Genomic DNA, 16,999 nt, shown 5'->3' with positions numbered 1-16,999 from the left:
TCAGATGCTTTTGCCGTATTTTGTCACTATTTTGCATCTTCACAGGATAACCCAATAAAGAGTGCATGGTCACTGAGATGGGTGACTATCAGAAGAAAAATGAAGTCCATTGCAGGACTCTGTGTAAAATTAAAAAAAACATTTATCAAACATGTTCTGCATGCAAGCACTGCTCTAGGGCTTTCAGATATGTTATCTCATTTACTCTCACAAAAACCTGTTAAGATATAAATATTATGGTATCTATTTTATAAATAGAGAAATTGAGGTTCAGGAGATTTAAGGGACTTGCCCGAGCTCACATAGGATGGTGACACATGCAGAGCAGACATGTACCAGCAGATGTATACTAGCAGCTATAATAGCCATCAAGCCTGGAACTAAATGTCCTCCAAAGGCCCAATCCAACATAAAAGAGAGTAAGGTCAGCATCTTCTCTGGGTTCTCTCCTATGACTCTTGTCTCTTTCTCCACAATGTTTCTCATTCCCGTTCAACTCCCATATTCATTACCCACACTATAGTATTACCCACAGGGACAGATAATGCAGCATTGATCTCAGTCTGTGGCAGGATTTCAGAGAGAGTGGGAGAGGGTTAGACACTGGTTACCTGCAGAGAAGATGCCATCTGCTCCACAAATCACAATGGCTTTTACTGTATGGTCTGTTAGAGCTTTCTGCAGACCCTCTTTTATTCCACGGAGAACAGTCTCACTAAAAGGGAAAAAAATTACATGAAGCATGAGTCAGAATCAAATTTCTACCATCTCAGAGTTTTTTTTTCCTTTCCTAACAATGAAAAATTAAACATATACACGATGTATAAAAATCCTAGATACTTATCATTAAACTTTCACTAATTTAACAAATAATATATGTATCTACTGTAAATTAAGCACTGAGTTGATTAAACACATAAACTTTAGAAAAAAAAAGTGTTTTCCTACATTTTGCTGTAACTTTGACCACTTAGAATCAGCACTATCAATTTAAAAATATTATATACATATCCTATGTACAGTGAGGGTTTACAACATCCTAGGGAGAACAAAATGTACACAACACAATATCACACTAAGATAAGTGCTGTAATAAAGGTACAAAGAAAGTGACGTGGAACTCCTGAGAGGAAAGAAAGTCTTGTTTTTAAAAATAAATTTATTATTTATTTATTTATTTATTTTTGGCTGTGTTGGATCTTTGTTGCTGAGCGTGGGCTTTCTCTAGTTGTGGTGAGCGGGGGTTACTCTTTGTTGTGGTGCACAGGGTTCTCATTGCAGTGGCTTCTCTTGTTGTGGAGCACAGGCTCTAGGCACTTGGGCTCCAGTAGTTGTGGCGCATGGGCTCAGTGCTTGTGGCTCACAGGCTCTAGAGAGCAGGCCCAGTAGTTGTGGCGCACGGGCTTAATTGCTCCGCAGCATGTGGGATCTTCCCAGACCAGGGATTGAACCCGTGTCCCCTGCATTGGCAGGCAGATTCTTAACCACTGCGTCACCAGGGAAGTCCCAAGAAAGTTTTTTCAATTTGTCATATTGGCATAATATAAGAAACTGAAATTGTCTAAAAATAACAGTCTAAGTGATGTGGCAGGGGCTGCAAGTTACCCCCAAATATCCCTCCATCCCGACATTCTTCGAAGTATTAAACATCTGGTTTTTAGCTGGATACATGGCTGCCCAAAATAAAGACTACATTTCCCAGCAGTAAGGTCAGCCCGAGGCATTAATTTCTGGCCAACGGGATGGAAACGGATTTGGTACAATGCAACTTTTGGGAATAGTCCTCAAAGGATTGGGTATGCTTTTTGCTTTTTCTTTCCTCCCTACTTCTGGCAGGAATGCAGATATGATGGCTAGATTTGGAGCAGCCATCATGGATCAAGAGGTGGAAGCTGTTTATTGAGGATGGCGGAGCAAAAGATAGACAGAATTGGGATCACTGATGATTGTGGAGCAGCCATACCAGTCATTCCAGGACGCTGCTGTGAGAGACATCAACTTTTTCTTATTTAATCCATCATGATTTTGAGTTTTCTGTCACTAGCAGCCAAGCCTAATCCTAACTAATTTAGGCGGTAAAGGCAAGGTCTGGGAAAGAAAGGGCATGTAGTAGACTTTGCCAAATTTCAGTAGATGAGGGAGTCATCCACAGAGGAGATAGTTAAAGCCAAGATTGAATGAGTCTGCCAAAGAAAAAGAAGAGAGAGCTGAGGGTAGATCTAGATGATCTAAGAGGTGGGAGAGGCTCAGCAGAGTGATTCAGTACCAAGGGAGCCCAAAGTCACAGAGACCAAGAGAGGAGAATTTGCCATGAAGCAGAGGATCAACAAGTGCCAAGGGATGATAAAGGAGGAGAACTGGGAAGAGTGGTGAGGAATTGCTTAAAGGAAAAACGATAGAACCAGAGTCCAATCAGTTTTGCCTTAGAGGTCTAAGTATTGGGGGAACATTTTATACAGAGTGAAAAAAAATCTTAAAACAAACAACAACAAATGTCCATAAAGCCAGATTGTTCAGACCAGCAACTGAGTTAAAACCTCAGGGAATAAAGGAGATACTTGCCCTTGTTTATGGCAATTCCCTTTTACCTTTTTTCCACCATTTAACCCAGCTGAAATCAAACAAAACCTCTTGCCTTCAACTAGTTAATTAGAAACCAAATCTGCTAATGGAAAACTGATTCTGAACCATCCATACTACTGAGAAGTCCAAAAGGCACATATTTCCTTCTGGGTAAATGATGGCTGGAAAATGAGCCCAATCTGCGCCACTGAGGAGACAAGGCTGGGTTTTCCCATTTCAACCAACCCCTACTCTTTTATTTCTTATGTTCTTGCTAATTTTGCAAATATCAAACACAGGAAAAAAAGAAAAATGAAAATGGCTGTAGTAGATATAGCTTTACTAGATTCGAGTTGAGTGAAAAGGACAACAACTTTGTAGCAATGTCAAGGTCACAGGGGTTAAGAAATTATTTTCTCCCCTTAATATTGTCAGGCATGGAGAAATGGAGTCTAAAGGTAATATTTCATGAGTGATGACCAAAGATCTTTAGCTTTTGTCACTATAGGAAGCCTTTCTTGTGACAATTTTTTAAAGCCAGGGGGCCAGCGAATCAAGCCGTGGCTTGTGACCAGCATTCTTCAAACAAAGAAATAGAAAAGAAAATATAATATATCAAACAAAACAAATAAGTTTCACGAAACTTTGTTTTCAGTTATGTATTTGTATGTGTGTGTGTCTTAGGTTGCTATGTAAAACATGGATTCCTGTGTGGATTATAATTTTAAAAAGTGTAAAAGCCATTGTTCTGGGAGATGGGCCTAGTAATCAGACATGTCCTACACTTGTAAAGAGGGTTGGCATTCACCTGAATAGAAGGAAACCTGGCTGGCTAAAGGAAGCAAGGAAAGATTTGAACTATTTGTTTGGGCCCAAAAATATTCAAATAAGAATCTCTCACTTAGCTAGGAAGAAATAATTTCCCACATAAAATTAGAATTAGGAAGGGAGAAAGGAAGGAAGGGAAGAAGAAAAGTGTAAAGCAAAAAAAAAAAAAAATTGGGAACCTGTTAAACTTGATGAATGTGCTGGGACACACACCTCTACCTAAATATAAGTTCAGAAGAAGGTAGATGGGAAAGGGCAAGAAAGCATTTATTCCCAAGTGGAGAAAATCTTGATGCAGCTGCAATGAATCCTGAGCAGTGGGGCCTGCTGGTAGGGGCTTGTAACAGGCCTTCTGACTAATAGTAATAATGATAGCTAACATCTGCTAAGTGCCAGTTTATAATCTCTAACACATTTAAACCTCACAACAACTTAATGAGGTAGATACTAACATTTCTCCTGCAAGGGGGGCTAGGGGGCAGGTTAAATAACAGAAACATTTAAAGTAGTTATGGTAAAATATTCCTAGTTATAGGTAGTAGACTGTGGAACCTTTTTCCCCAAGTTCTAGATGGGCACAGTTTCCCATTATGAGCAGAGGTTAAGGCAGAGTCCTAATATTTAGTAATTCTAATAGGAATACAGTCAAGTTCAAAACTGATATGTAATCATATTACTCATGTTTTTCTTCATCAAAGCCAAAATAATAAATATTTTGCTTTCTTCTGAGAGTGGCAAGTAAGTGGACATTATCATCCTTGAATGATTTTATTTCTGATTTTTTATATTTTTAAATGCAAAATTTTATATTAAAATAATTATATTAGTGTTAATGATAAAATCAAATCTGACGATAGTAGGATAAAAATTCAGGTAAAATTAGTATGTCTTCTCATTACAGTCTCTTTTTGCTCCAGCATCATGTGATAAGGATTTTGACCAAAAGTCTTTCTCTTTATGCTTTATATGTTCTCTGTAAATTATCATTTCTTCTAATCCTACTCCCTGTGGATAGGTGACTCTTTCCTAGGCTGATGTATCACTATACTTTTTTCAGATATCTAAGAGAACCAAACCTATATAACGTCATTAACTTTCAAAAGAGCAGCGTTAATCTCACTTTTAAAAAGTAATGCTTTTACAAGTTTAACAAGGAAGGTACTCCACAGTAGTTTTTCAGAAAATGCCATTTAATAGGCTTATTCTGATATGGGCTTAACCCAACATGGATCTTCCATGGAAGCACTAAGACCTTAAGGTTTAGAACAGACCAAGAGATATACCTTTGCACATCTGGGCCAGGACACAATCCTCTTTTACTCACTGTGTTGGCATTAAAGGGGATCTTTATTTTTAACAGTGTGAAGCCACTTTATTGTTGGATTCCTAAAACTTTTAGTCACACATTATAAGGGTGGCCTGGACTCGAGGTTGGGAAGTGAAGGATCAAGGTCCAGCCAGCATTGCACTAAGACCTTTGGAATAGAAAGTACGGCTGAGAAGTCAAAGTTGCAAGCAAGCAGAAGAGTCCAGCGCGAAGGGAGCACGGACAGACCCGATCCATCCCAGCTCCCCGCTTCGTAGCCATCTGTCTGCCTCTCAGCCTCGGTTTCCTTACCAGTGAGATAGTTCTCTGCAAACAGGAACTGAGCTAACCAATGTAAAAGGCCCTGGCATATGCCCAGGTTTAATCCGTGTCAGTGTCTCTCTCCGTTTAAACCAGCAGGGGAGAGTCAAAGCCTCCACTGCAGGCAGGCGGCTAAGACCCTGCTCGCTGTACCCGGGCTGAAGGCGGCCGAGCCCGTTACCTGAGCGCGTTGACAGGCGGGTTTCGTAGGCGGATCAGCGCCAGGCAGTTCTGCAGCCGCGTAAACTCAGCCATGTTTCCTCAGTCGCCGAGGTCGCCTCAGCTCATGGCCTCAGGGCGATATCACTTTCACTGGGCGCTGGGCCGGCCCCGCGAGGAGGGGCACCCGCTGGGCCAATGTGAGCTCGGCATCGCCTCCCGCCCCCCGGGCCGCTCCAGGGCACCGATGCCCATCATCCATCCCAGACCTCCTCCTTCCCCGGACCACAGCCCCGCGCTCTGCAGATCCTTGTCGTCTCCTCCTCTTTGTTGGCTCTTGTCCTGCTCCCAGCACAAAGTAGATCAGGGAGGACGATGGAAAATGAGTGGCATTGCCAGCAAGTCGAGATTTGCAAACCGCTGGCCCAGAGGGGCTGGCTACTCTGGACAAGTTCTAGGTTCCCTAAGTTGGTGGAGCTGTGTCCTCATCACAGTTTTCATCTACACGATCCTTCTTAACAGGGACGGATATCTGGGATCCTCACAATTATGTGATATGACACACACCTGGAACACATAAAATACACAAATCATTCATTTCACCTAAATGGGTATGGTACTAATATCAAATATCTACAGAACCGTCATACAGCGACCTAGTGAAACCTTCAACTTTCCTGTCTGCCCAATCCTTCCATTTCTTTCTTCTTCTGCCATTCCTAAAGATTGTGATTTCCAATACTTCAACCACCAATTGAGCACCTATTATGTGCTAGGCTGTAGGCAGGAGACTAAAGATAAATAAAGCCTCGTTCAGGCTGGGACAAAGTTTTTAAAGATGCAGTTGGCCTCAGGCGGTCTCCACAGTCCATCAGGGGGCTAGAAGGCAGTCTGGAAGTTTCAGAGAAAAAAACAATGGAGCGGTCTTATTCACTAATGTTTCACCAATTTTAGCAAAGATTAAGGATTATTTTCATAGATTTTCTTTTACCTGTTGAAAATAAAACCAGGTTCCTACTCCTAGGAAAGTACCCATTGCCTTGAAGCCCTGAAAACAAGTAGCAGTCAGAACCCATCTAATCCGACAAGGACAACCTATCAAGGACAGCCCCTCATATATTTTTTTTTTTTGGCTGCATTGGGTCTTTGTTGCTGCGCGTGGGCTTTTTCTAGTTGCGTCGAGCGGGGGCTACTCTTTGTTGCGGTGCACGGGCTTCTCACTGTGGTGGCTTCTCTTGTTGCAGAGCACGGGCTCTAGGCACTTGGGCTTCAGTAGTTGTGGCACATGGGCTCAGTAGTTGTGGTTCGCGGGCTCTAGAGCGCAGGCTCAGTAGTAGAGTGCACGGGCTTAGTTGCTCTGCGGCATGTGGCATCTTCCCAGACCAGGGATCGAACCCGTGTCCCCTGAATTGGCAGGCGGATTCTTAACCACTGAGCCACCAGGGAAGTCCCAGCCTCTCACTTTTGATAGCCAGCCAATCACAAACAGCCCAGGGCACACGCTTCTGAGTGCCAACATTCAACATCAACCAGCCTCTTACAAGTGGCATCAATCTCTACTGCCTCTAAAATTCGCCAATCCCTGAATTCAACCTTGCCCAAAAACTATATGTAAGATCAACAGTCTGCTCTGCTTGGAGAGACTATGTATGACCAGCACAGCTTTCCCTCACTGTAGGAAGCAATAGATTCAGTATTGTCTTTTCAGATGTCGGCCTCTAGGGGAACAATTCTGCCGTCCATCCTAACAACTTTTGAGTACCTCCACAAAGGCCATGTAGGCAAGGCTTAACAGTTCTGAAATTGCTCCTGGAGGAAGTGGAGATCAGCATGGTGTGGAGCCGTTTTGAGGCATTTTTCTCATCTACATCTTGGAGTCAGCCACGGGTCATTTCTCATCTATCTCCCTAGTTTTATTTGAACACAGAACTTTCTGCCTTGCACCTCCCTCCCCTTGGGTACAGCTGCAAATTTCTGTGTAAGTCTACAAAACTGCTTGGCAGTTTATTATTATTTTATTCTATTTTTTTTTTAGTGAAACAAGTAAAAGGTTTATTAGGAGCAAAAAAGTACATGTGAATAGACACACATGGGTGGGCTCAGAGAGAGAGTCGCGCCTTTGTGGTAGTTTAAATCACTTATATGGGGCCTTTCTTCTGGGTTTCCTCTGGCCAATCATCTTGCTTTGCCTGACTCAGAGTCCGTATTTGGTATAACTCAGTGTCCTCCCCGTGTGCGTGCGCACCTCTTAGCCAAGATGGATTCTAGCGCAGAAGCCTATGGGAAGGTTGACGCCACGTATTATGCGGTGGTGCCCCTTCCCTTTTTGGCCCCCAAGGAGTCTTTCTACGCATGGGTAGTTGGGAAGGTCTCCTTGACCTCGAGAATGAGAAATATCTAGTCTCTTTATCGTTAATCTGGGCAGGACTCAGCTCCTCCCTGACTTGCTTGGCAGTAGTTTAGAGTTGGCTCCTCAGCAAGGCAGGGATTAGGGTGGGCAAAATTGAAGAGGGCACTCATTCTCAGTTTCATGCAATTGGGGACCCTGCCCTGCTCCTCAGCAACAGCGATCCCCACAGTTCCTGTAATCTGTCACCCAGCCTCTCCTGTTTGGTGTCATACTGTGGGATTAGGGCTACAGGTAGCAGATACCATGCTGATCTTTCTTTTGCTGTCTATGTAAATAATAAACTGCCTAAATCTATTTGGACTCCTTATGGGCCCAATCTATGGCAGTGTAGCAAGCTAATATAGCAGGTGCCACCATGATGTTGTTTACAGACCACTTGACCCCTTGACAGTCTCTTGATCGTTGTGATGAACTATTACATTCTTAAATTGTCTTCTCATTAGTTCCAACAAGTGCTACTTAGCAGGATGCCATTCCTCTTGACTAACGCACTTCCACATCATTTGCATGTTACTGCTTTTGCTTCTTAAATATGTCATTTTCATTGCTGTCATGGTGTTGCAATTCACAAATAGATCAGTTGATCAGGACTTCCCTGGTGACACAGTGGTTAAGAATCCGCCTGCCAGTGCAGGGGACATGGGTTTGATCCCTGGTCTGGGAAGATCCCACATGCTGCAGAGCAATTAAGCCTGTGTGCCACAACTACTGAGCCTGTGCTCTACAGCCTGTGAGCCACAACTACTGAGCCCACGTGCCACAACTACTGAAGCCCAAGTGCCTAGAGCCCATGCTCCGCAACAAGAGAAGCCACCGCAGTGAGAAACCCGTGCACCGCAACAAAGAGTAGTCCTCGCTCAACGCAACTAGAGAAAGCCCACGTGCAGCAATGAAGACCCAATGCAGCCAAAAAGAAGAAAAAAAGAAAAAGAAATATATTCAATGGCCATCATTAAAAAGTCTACAAATAACAAATACTGGAGAGGGTGTGGAGAAAAGGGAACGCTCCTACACTGTTGGTGGGAATGCAAGTTGGTGCAGCCACTATGGAGAACAGTATGGAGGTTCCTAAAAAAACTAAAAATAGAGATGCCATATGATCCAACAATCCCAGTCCTGGGCATATATCCAGACAAAACTATAATTCGAAAATATAGATATACCCCTATGTTCATAGCAGCACTATTTACAATAGCCAAGACATGGAAACAACCTAAATGTCCACTGACAGATGAATGGATAAAGAAGATGTGGTACACATATATAGCGGAATATTACTCAGCCATAAAAAAGAATGAAATAATGCCATTTGTGGCTACATGCATGGACCTAGAGATTATTATACTAAATGAAGTAAGTCAGAAATATAAAGACAAATACCTTATGATATCACTTACATATGGAATCTAAAATATGACACAAATGAACTTATCTATGAAACAGAAACAGAACTCACAGACAGAGAACAGACTTGTGGTTGCCAAGGGGGGGTGGGGGAGGGTTGGATTGGGAGTTTGGGACTAGCAGATGCAAACTGTTATATAAAAAAGTGGGTAAACAACAAGGTCCTATTGTATAGCACAGGGAACTATATTCAATATCTGGTAATAAACCATAATAGAAATAAGGTTTACAAAGAAGTATATTCAATATCTTGTAATAACCTATAATGGAAAAGAATCTGAAGAAAAAATGTATATATATATATAATATAATGAATTACTTAGCTGTACACCTGAAACTAACACAATATTGTAAATCAACTATACTTCAATTAAAATAGTAGTTCATTACAGCTTAAAAGAAAAATATAAGAATGTAAATATAAAACTTTTATGTACGAGAACGTGTAAATATATACTCATGGTAAAACAGAGCTAGCTATCTAAACTTGGCTTTCCCTGCATTGGTGATCTTTTAGCTCTGGAATCAACGTGTGGTGTTGCAACACTTCATTTGATAGTGACATGAAGCCATCAGAGCAGACTGCTTTGGTAAACCAATCAGGTTTTTCTGGAACGAATGCAAAATATTGCTTTCCAGCTGGAGTGATAAAATCTCTCACATGTTCTCTTTAATGTCCTTTCCCCTCTCACTGTGGGATACAAATGGACACAAGCCTCCCAGGGAGGATAAAGCCGCAGAAGCCAGACTTCTCAAATGATTCTGTAAAGGAGAGCTGGCCCACTGACTGGAACCAACATGGACTGTTACTGGCTAAAGAAAGAAATTTGGGTCTGTTTGTTAAAGACTTTAAACCTATTGTAACTAATATAGTGAAGAAAAGGGCAGTGAGTACACACTTCCACAGTGAAGTTGGCTGACACTTGAGGGCAAAAGCCGCTCATATTAGTGTCTGAAATGAGAGGTGGGATAAAAATAATTTCTTCACTATACAATACCATCAGTAATGATAATTTTTATAAATTCAGGTGGCTTGCTCAAGTTCTGAGCCTTGGAGATACACCCCCCCCCCCCCACGCACACACATATTCAGTATCTTAATAAGATAAGCCATCAGGATTTCTAAAGGAGACCCAGCTAGGGCAAAAATGACTCCGTCACGTGTTAATCATTTTCACCAGCTGAAATGTCAGAGATCAACAATGTACTACTGAGCATATTTAAAGATCACGCCCATGTGCTGCAACAAAATTTGAGTTGAATGCAGCCAAAAATCGAACTGAGAATTCATTCACTGCTATCTCCCCATGTTTCAGCCTCTCAGCTTTCCAGTGGGCTTTGCTTATCACTTTAGGTTTGCAAATAGTTTTTCATTAAATGCCATCTGCCAACTTCTGAACTGAAAATCATGTACGAAAAATGTCCCTTCTCAACAGGGTAGCACCTTTTATGACACTCCTGGCATTCTCTGGCATCCAATTTCATTTCATGTTGAAAGTGCAATTAGGCTGTAGTTCACCTTTATGTTTTCTCAGATCTTTCTCCGGATTTCCCACCATATCATTTTACCGAAGAGACCATTTCATCTGCTAATAAGAATCCTTTTCAGATTTTTCTGACAAACTGGCACCATTTAGAAAAAAGCTACATATATATAAATTTGAGAGATGCTCTAGCTTATTTAGTCTAATATTCTCTCAAATATAGGAATGCCTCAACAACATTCCTAGCACAAGATTACCCACCTCTCTTGAATGCTCTCAATGATGGGGAGCTCAGTACTCTGCATGGTAGACATTTTTGCTTGCTAAAAATTTGCACTATTCCTTAGGACTTTCCACTCCCTGATTCTACTTTTGTTCTCAAAAGTAATTACTCCATGATTCTACTTTTGCTATACACTGTCTTCCTTTACTTAGAACAGTCTTTCATCAAATATTTAAATATGCTAACAAGTCTGTCCCAGCCTGCTCTTCTTAGGCTCTTCCTCAGGTACCACCATTTCTCATAAGAGAAGCAATCTCTAGTTTCTCACTACGTGGGTTGTTCTGGACACTCTTCATGTTTGTCAATGGCAATGATTCTCTGTATTCTGCACCTGTCGTCAATCAGGTGATATTCATGTTCCCTTAACTCATGTTTGTTCTTTTTTCTGATCCATAAAAACTCTTTTTCCTTTTAAATTTCAAGTGATGTACTCTTTTCTTTAAAGGATAATTAACTTTTTATTGAGATAGAACTCACATACTACACAACTCACCCTTTGAAAGTGTACGACACAACGATTTTTAGTATATTCACAAAATTGTACATCATCATCACTCTCAAATTCCAGAACGTTTTAAGACCACAAAAAGAAACCCTGTATCCATTAAGTAGCCACTTACCATTCCCCTTTCTCCTTATCCCCAGCAAACACAGATCTGCTCTAATAAAGACACTAATCTGTCTCTATGGGCTTACATATTCTGGACATTTCATATAAATGGACCCACACAATATGTGGCCTTTTGTGTCTGGTTTCCTTCAGTTAGCATAATGTTTTGTTTTTAAGATCCGTCCATGTTGTAGCATATATCAATACTTCGTTCCTTTTTATGGTTGAATATCCACATTTTGTTTATCCATTCATCAGCTGGTAGATATTTGGGTTATTTCTACTGTTTTGGCTACTATGAATAATGCTGCTATGAACATTTCGTGTACATGTTTTTATGTAAACTGTGTGTTTAATTCTCTGGGGTATACACCTAGAAGTAGAATTGCTTGGTCGTATGGTAATTCTATGTTTAACTTTTTGAGAAACTGCCAAACTGTTCGGCACCATTTAGCATACAATACACACAGCAATGTCTGAGGTTTCCAATTTCTCCAAATCCTTAGCAATACTTGTCCATTTTAAAAATTATTAGGCTAGTTGGGTTTTTTTTCAATATTTTCAATTTTTATTTTTTTATTATTTATTTTTGGCTGCATTGGGACTTCATTGCTGTGCGCTGGTTTTCTCTAGTTGTAGTGAGCGGGGTCTACTCTTTGATGTGGTGCACGGGCTTCTCATTGTGGTGGCTTCTCTTGTCGTGGAGCATGGGTTCTAGGCACGTGGGCTTCAGTAGTTGTGGCATGTAGGCTCAGTAGTTGTGGCTCGCGGGCTCTAAAGTGCAGGCTCAGTAGCTGTGGCGCACAGGCTTAGTTGCTTTGTGGCAAGTGGGATCTTCCTGGACGAAGGATCGAACCCGTGTCCCCTGCATTGGCAGGCAGATTCTTAACCACTGCACCACCAGAGAAGTCCCCTCCACTCTTTCTTTCACCCATTCAACAAACATTTTAGAACTGTCCTCTCCCAGAGTCTTGGGATACTCAATCTTTACCAGTATAGGTGGTTATTCAGATAGGTGGTATATTAATGTCTTTGGTTAGAGAAACTAACAAGAAAGAAAGAAAGGGAGAAAGGAAGAGTGAGAGAAGAGAGGAGAGGGGAGAGGGGCAAAGCAAAGCAAAGCAAATAAGCCATCTAGTGGTCACAATGGGAGATAGCATGTGTCTTTTTTTCTACTAGACTGACTAACACAAGGTTTACTGGAGGTAGGACCTTGAAGAGGAAATTGAGGCTAAGAGGGGAAGTGATTTGTTTAAGATCACATGGCTAGTTAATAGCAGAGCTAGGCGTAGAACCCAAACAAACTGACTCTAAGACCTGTGTAAACTGTGATTGTCTGACTCTTAAAAATGTGGCTTGGGAGTTCCCTGGCAGTCTAGCGGTTAAGATTCGGCACTTACACTGCTGTGGCCTGGGTTCAATCTTGGGGAACTGAGATCCCACAAGCCGCATGGCATGGCCAAAAATAAAGAAAAAAGAAATATATATATATATGGTTCAAATGATTTAAAATTTGATTAAAACATTTTATACTGATTTTTATCAAGTTATGGTATGTTGGTAGCAAAGGGGGAAAAGAACATTGGTTGAATGAAGGCACTAGATGGACCTATGATAACATTAACTGGGAATTATTTTTTCATTAAAAGGTCTGTCTCCCTCACCATATAGAAAGCTCCTCAAAGACAGGGGGTTATTTTATTCATCTTTGTATCCCTAATGCCTGGCCTGGTGTCTCCTGAACGAATGAGTAAATGAATAAAATTAGGAGGCTTAGACTTTAGAACTGTCATTGTCTAATTTTGTGACTTTCAGTAAATTATTTAATTCCAATGGACCACAGATTCATTAAAAGTATCATTGAGGGCTTCCCTGGTGGCGCAGTGGTTGAGAGTCCGCCTGCCGATGCAGGGGACACAGGTTCGTGCCCCGGTCCGGGGAGATCCCACATGCCGCGGAGCGGCTAGGCCCGTGAGCCATGGCCGCTGGGCCTGTGCGTCCGGAGCCTGTGCTCCGCAACGGGAGAGGCCACAACAGTGAGAGGCCCGCGTACCGCAAAAAAAAAAAAAAAAAAAAAGTATCATTTACCTTTTTTAATGATAGAGTTGGAAGAAACCTTAAATTTCATCTATTCCAACTATATTATTCTATGGGTCTATGGGATTACCTGGTCATTTGGAACACAGACTCATAACCAACATTTCAATAATAATACCTATGTTAACTTTGTCATAGTCCTAAAACAGAGTTTGAATATTTAAGAGAAATCGTGTCCGAAAGAGAAGTCTAAATAAAGTTGTGCCATGTTATTGGCAGTGTATTCACAGTATTTATGTTTACCCTCAGGAACTGCTTGAATCCGTTACTTATGCCTGTCCAGCCAGTTAAAACTGAAGGTAGAGCTCACAGGAATTGATACTTAACCCCTCATTTCTGGGTAAATATAAGAAGTTTGCCAGGGGAGAAGGGGCTACGGTGTTTGAAATGAACCCAGCAGTGTCAAGACCAGAACATTCACACGATCATCAGAATCCTGTGGCAACTGCTGGGTTCCACTGCTCTTGTCTCTCTTGGACTGGGATTTCCCTAGTCCTTTTCACTTGAGAGTGAAGGTTTTGCAAGTGAATCTGCTTTTACCTTATTAACACCTTGAGGCATATTTTGGAAATGGAGGAAGGTAGTGAGTATTTTTAGACTCTACTTCTGGTCCTAGCCCTGCCATTAATTGTGACTTTTGGTCAGTTGTTTCTCTGGATCCAATTTTCCTTACTTGTAACATCAAGAGGTTGACTAAATAATTACCTCTAAAGTTCTTTTCAGTTCTAACATTCTGTGAATTTTTTTTGTTCTAAAGATAAATCCTCAGCTCAGCTGGTCCCATCTGTTTTTTCCTGGGTTGACTCTCTTCCTCCCATAATAACTTACTATGCATCTCCATATTTTTGAGGGCAGGGCTTGGGTTTTACTCATCTTTCCCTCAGTACCTAGCACAATAACCAAGCAGGTGATTTCAAGGAGCGTCAAAACGGATTCTTATACAAAATTCCATCTTTGTCTGGAGGAGCTCACAGTTCAGAAGTACCAAGCATCATTAATTAATCACTTAATTAAAAGCTGAGGATAAGAGGAAAATCGGTTCCAAGCTCCTTTACCATCTGCATGTTCCAACAGGAAACCAGAGAGCGTTTGTAATAAACACTCATTGAATGCTTTCACTATGCCAGCGCTTTCCATATATTATCTCAAGTAATACACACACCAACCTTATATTCTAGGTACTAATATTGTCTGTTTCACGCTTGAGGAAACGGACACCGAGAGGTTAAGTAACTTGCCTAGGTAATACCGTTACAAGTGAGAGGCAGCATCACTTGAGCAACATTGAGAAAACCTTGTGATTCTCCGAGCGGCCTGACAAGTCCAGAGAACAGTGATGAGTTCAAAGTACAGAAGGAGCAGAAGGAAGTGATCGTCTAAGGGAAGGCTGCAGAAGTTGGCAAAGAAGTTTGAAAAACAAAAAAAATGCTCTTCTCCAGGCTGGGCTACATAGCCGGAGTTTAGGAAAGCAAGCAGAAAAAACCGCGTAAACAAGGATGGGAGAGCGCCTGGAACCCAGGGGAACCGAGGAACAGGCCGGAAGTGGCGTCAACTAGCGGCGTCAGGTGCTTAGCGGGACTGCGGCGCCGGGAGGAGTTCGGGCCGGACGCGACACCCGGAAGTTACGCCCTGGAGGCGGTACCTGGTTGTGGAGGGCGTCGCGATGGGCGGGGCGGGGCGTCCGTGGTCATCCTGGAACCACGGATCCCAGGCAGGTAACCTGCGGGCCGAACCTGGACCGGGGCAAGGGTGAAAGTTGGGGTTGGGGGCTCAGATTGTTAGAAGCTCCAAGCTCGGGCGGGGAAACGTGGATCTCGCATGAGGTGGGGTCTGAAGGAAAGGCTTCCTGGCGTGGGACTCCCTGGAGAGACAGGGATACGAGGAACTTTGGGAACGGGGTCGTGAGGGCCGAGGTCGTTGAGGAAATACAGGCTGAGTCTTCTAGGAATCGGTCATGGCTGGGGGTCACAGGCTCATGAGTGTTGACGCTCGGGGGTGAAGAGATGGAACCTGGGCACTGAGATGAGCTGACCTAGAGTTCATTTCCCTCCTACTCCGTCCCCCGTCCTGTTCTGCTAGTAGGGGACAGCGACATCGTCTTTTCATCTCTTAATCCAGGGCAGTGCTTTGCCACTATTAGGCATCTTTAGATGCTGTCAAATGAATGAATTAATGAACGCACGAACCCAATTCTGGATCAGCTGGGGGAACTTCTGAACTTCAGTGCTCCTACTTGTGAATGTAGAAGTGATGCCAGCTTAGTTTGCTAATCAGTGGTTTTGAGGATGTCAGTGCAGTAGAGATTCGGGATATTGTTGTTATTGTTTTGTAGTTATTGAAATTTAGAAATGTGTCTTAATATTTTTCTCTGGGGTGGGTAGAGAGGAAAGGCGATCAATTTGGCTTTTTTCAGGTTCCTTTACTTTTCTGGGAATAACTTCCAGGTGAATGATACCAGACAGGAGTTGGCCATCAAATGATAAGCTGCAGTTGTAGCACTGAGCTTCTAATTAGTGTTCTAAGTGCTTTCTTTTCAGTAATATGAACTTGCTTTGTTTTTCATAATGTTTTCTTCCTTAAATTGAGGTATTTTTACATTTGAGCTATAAGTGAGAAGTATTTCATAACAAAGATGAAAATAGTAATCTATAAAAATCCAGTCAGAGGTTTCACCTGGTGGGTACACAAAAGGTTAACTCCTTCCAAACAGTTGTAGGAGGCTTCCAAAAGAATGAATCCCTGAAGGTTAAATTGTTTCCTTTGTAAAGTATTTGTTTAGGTGTCTTGAATGGAATAAAGAGTAGGCATAGACCTAAAGAACAAGTATTGTAACCAGATTCTTTTTGGTTTTCAAATGGGAAAAAAGTGCATGTGACACATCAGGCTTGTAGTAAGATCTGGGCATGAATCACTATCTAGATGCAGTGATTGATCTAGATCTAGGGAGGTGATTATGTGTATGGGTTTCATGCTATCAAATGAGGTAGTAGCTCCTAAGTGGTTCTAGAATGTTATTATTAGATTGGATATAACGGAGTAGGAAAACCTGAATTTAAGGCTTTTTGTTTGTTTGCTTTACAAAGAAGAAACTAGTAAGCATTTTTAGATTTAACAATCTAAGGTGTTCTTAAAAATAGGTTGGAGAAAACTAAAAGTAGGCATGTGAATACCTTATTGAAGACATCTAATTTTTTAAAGTTTGCCTGCCTTTAAACCTTGTTTCCCAATTTCTGGAAACTGTTGGTATCCAAATCATCCCCACCTTTGTGTGCTCTTACTATGGTGCCACTTTTAGGATACATAAAAAATTGGTACCTCTAGATTTGTATTAATATTGATGTCATAAAGTCTAATTTTGCTACCTCAATGTGCTGTTCGATGTCATGTCCACTGATTTTGCACATCTAAATGCCTATATTCATAATAATTATTATAACTGATATTCATCATAAATTGGTATCCAAGTGGTAACTTGGGTATGTGCATTGACATTCTTGAGGTTTTCAGTTTTGCAGAACTCTGAGATCTGTGGACG

At 41.7% G+C, this 16,999-nt stretch overlaps 1 protein-coding gene across 1 annotated transcript in view; it reads right to left on the bottom strand.

The window, feature by feature from the left end:
- Positions 1-5,516, bottom strand: part of EHHADH (enoyl-CoA hydratase and 3-hydroxyacyl CoA dehydrogenase) — a 51,643-nt gene extending 46,127 nt beyond the window's left edge. Inside the window, exons 1-2 of the mRNA XM_022570450.3 lie at positions 5,199-5,516; positions 612-715 (exon numbers count right to left, since the gene is read on the bottom strand). Coding sequence (XP_022426158.2) covers positions 612-715; positions 5,199-5,272 — 178 coding nt within the window. The 5' untranslated portion in view covers positions 5,273-5,516. The remainder of the gene's footprint in view (positions 1-611; positions 716-5,198) is intronic.
- Between the last annotated feature and the right edge of the window lie 11,483 nt (positions 5,517-16,999).

The sequence above is a fragment of the Delphinapterus leucas genome, chromosome 4, assembly GCF_059928025.1.
Source record: "Delphinapterus leucas isolate spDelLeu-1000000601 "Yukka" chromosome 4, BTC_Dleu_Yukka2, whole genome shotgun sequence".
Lineage (NCBI taxonomy): Eukaryota > Metazoa > Chordata > Mammalia > Artiodactyla > Monodontidae > Delphinapterus > Delphinapterus leucas.
This window is presented reverse-complemented; position numbering and strand designations above follow the sequence as displayed.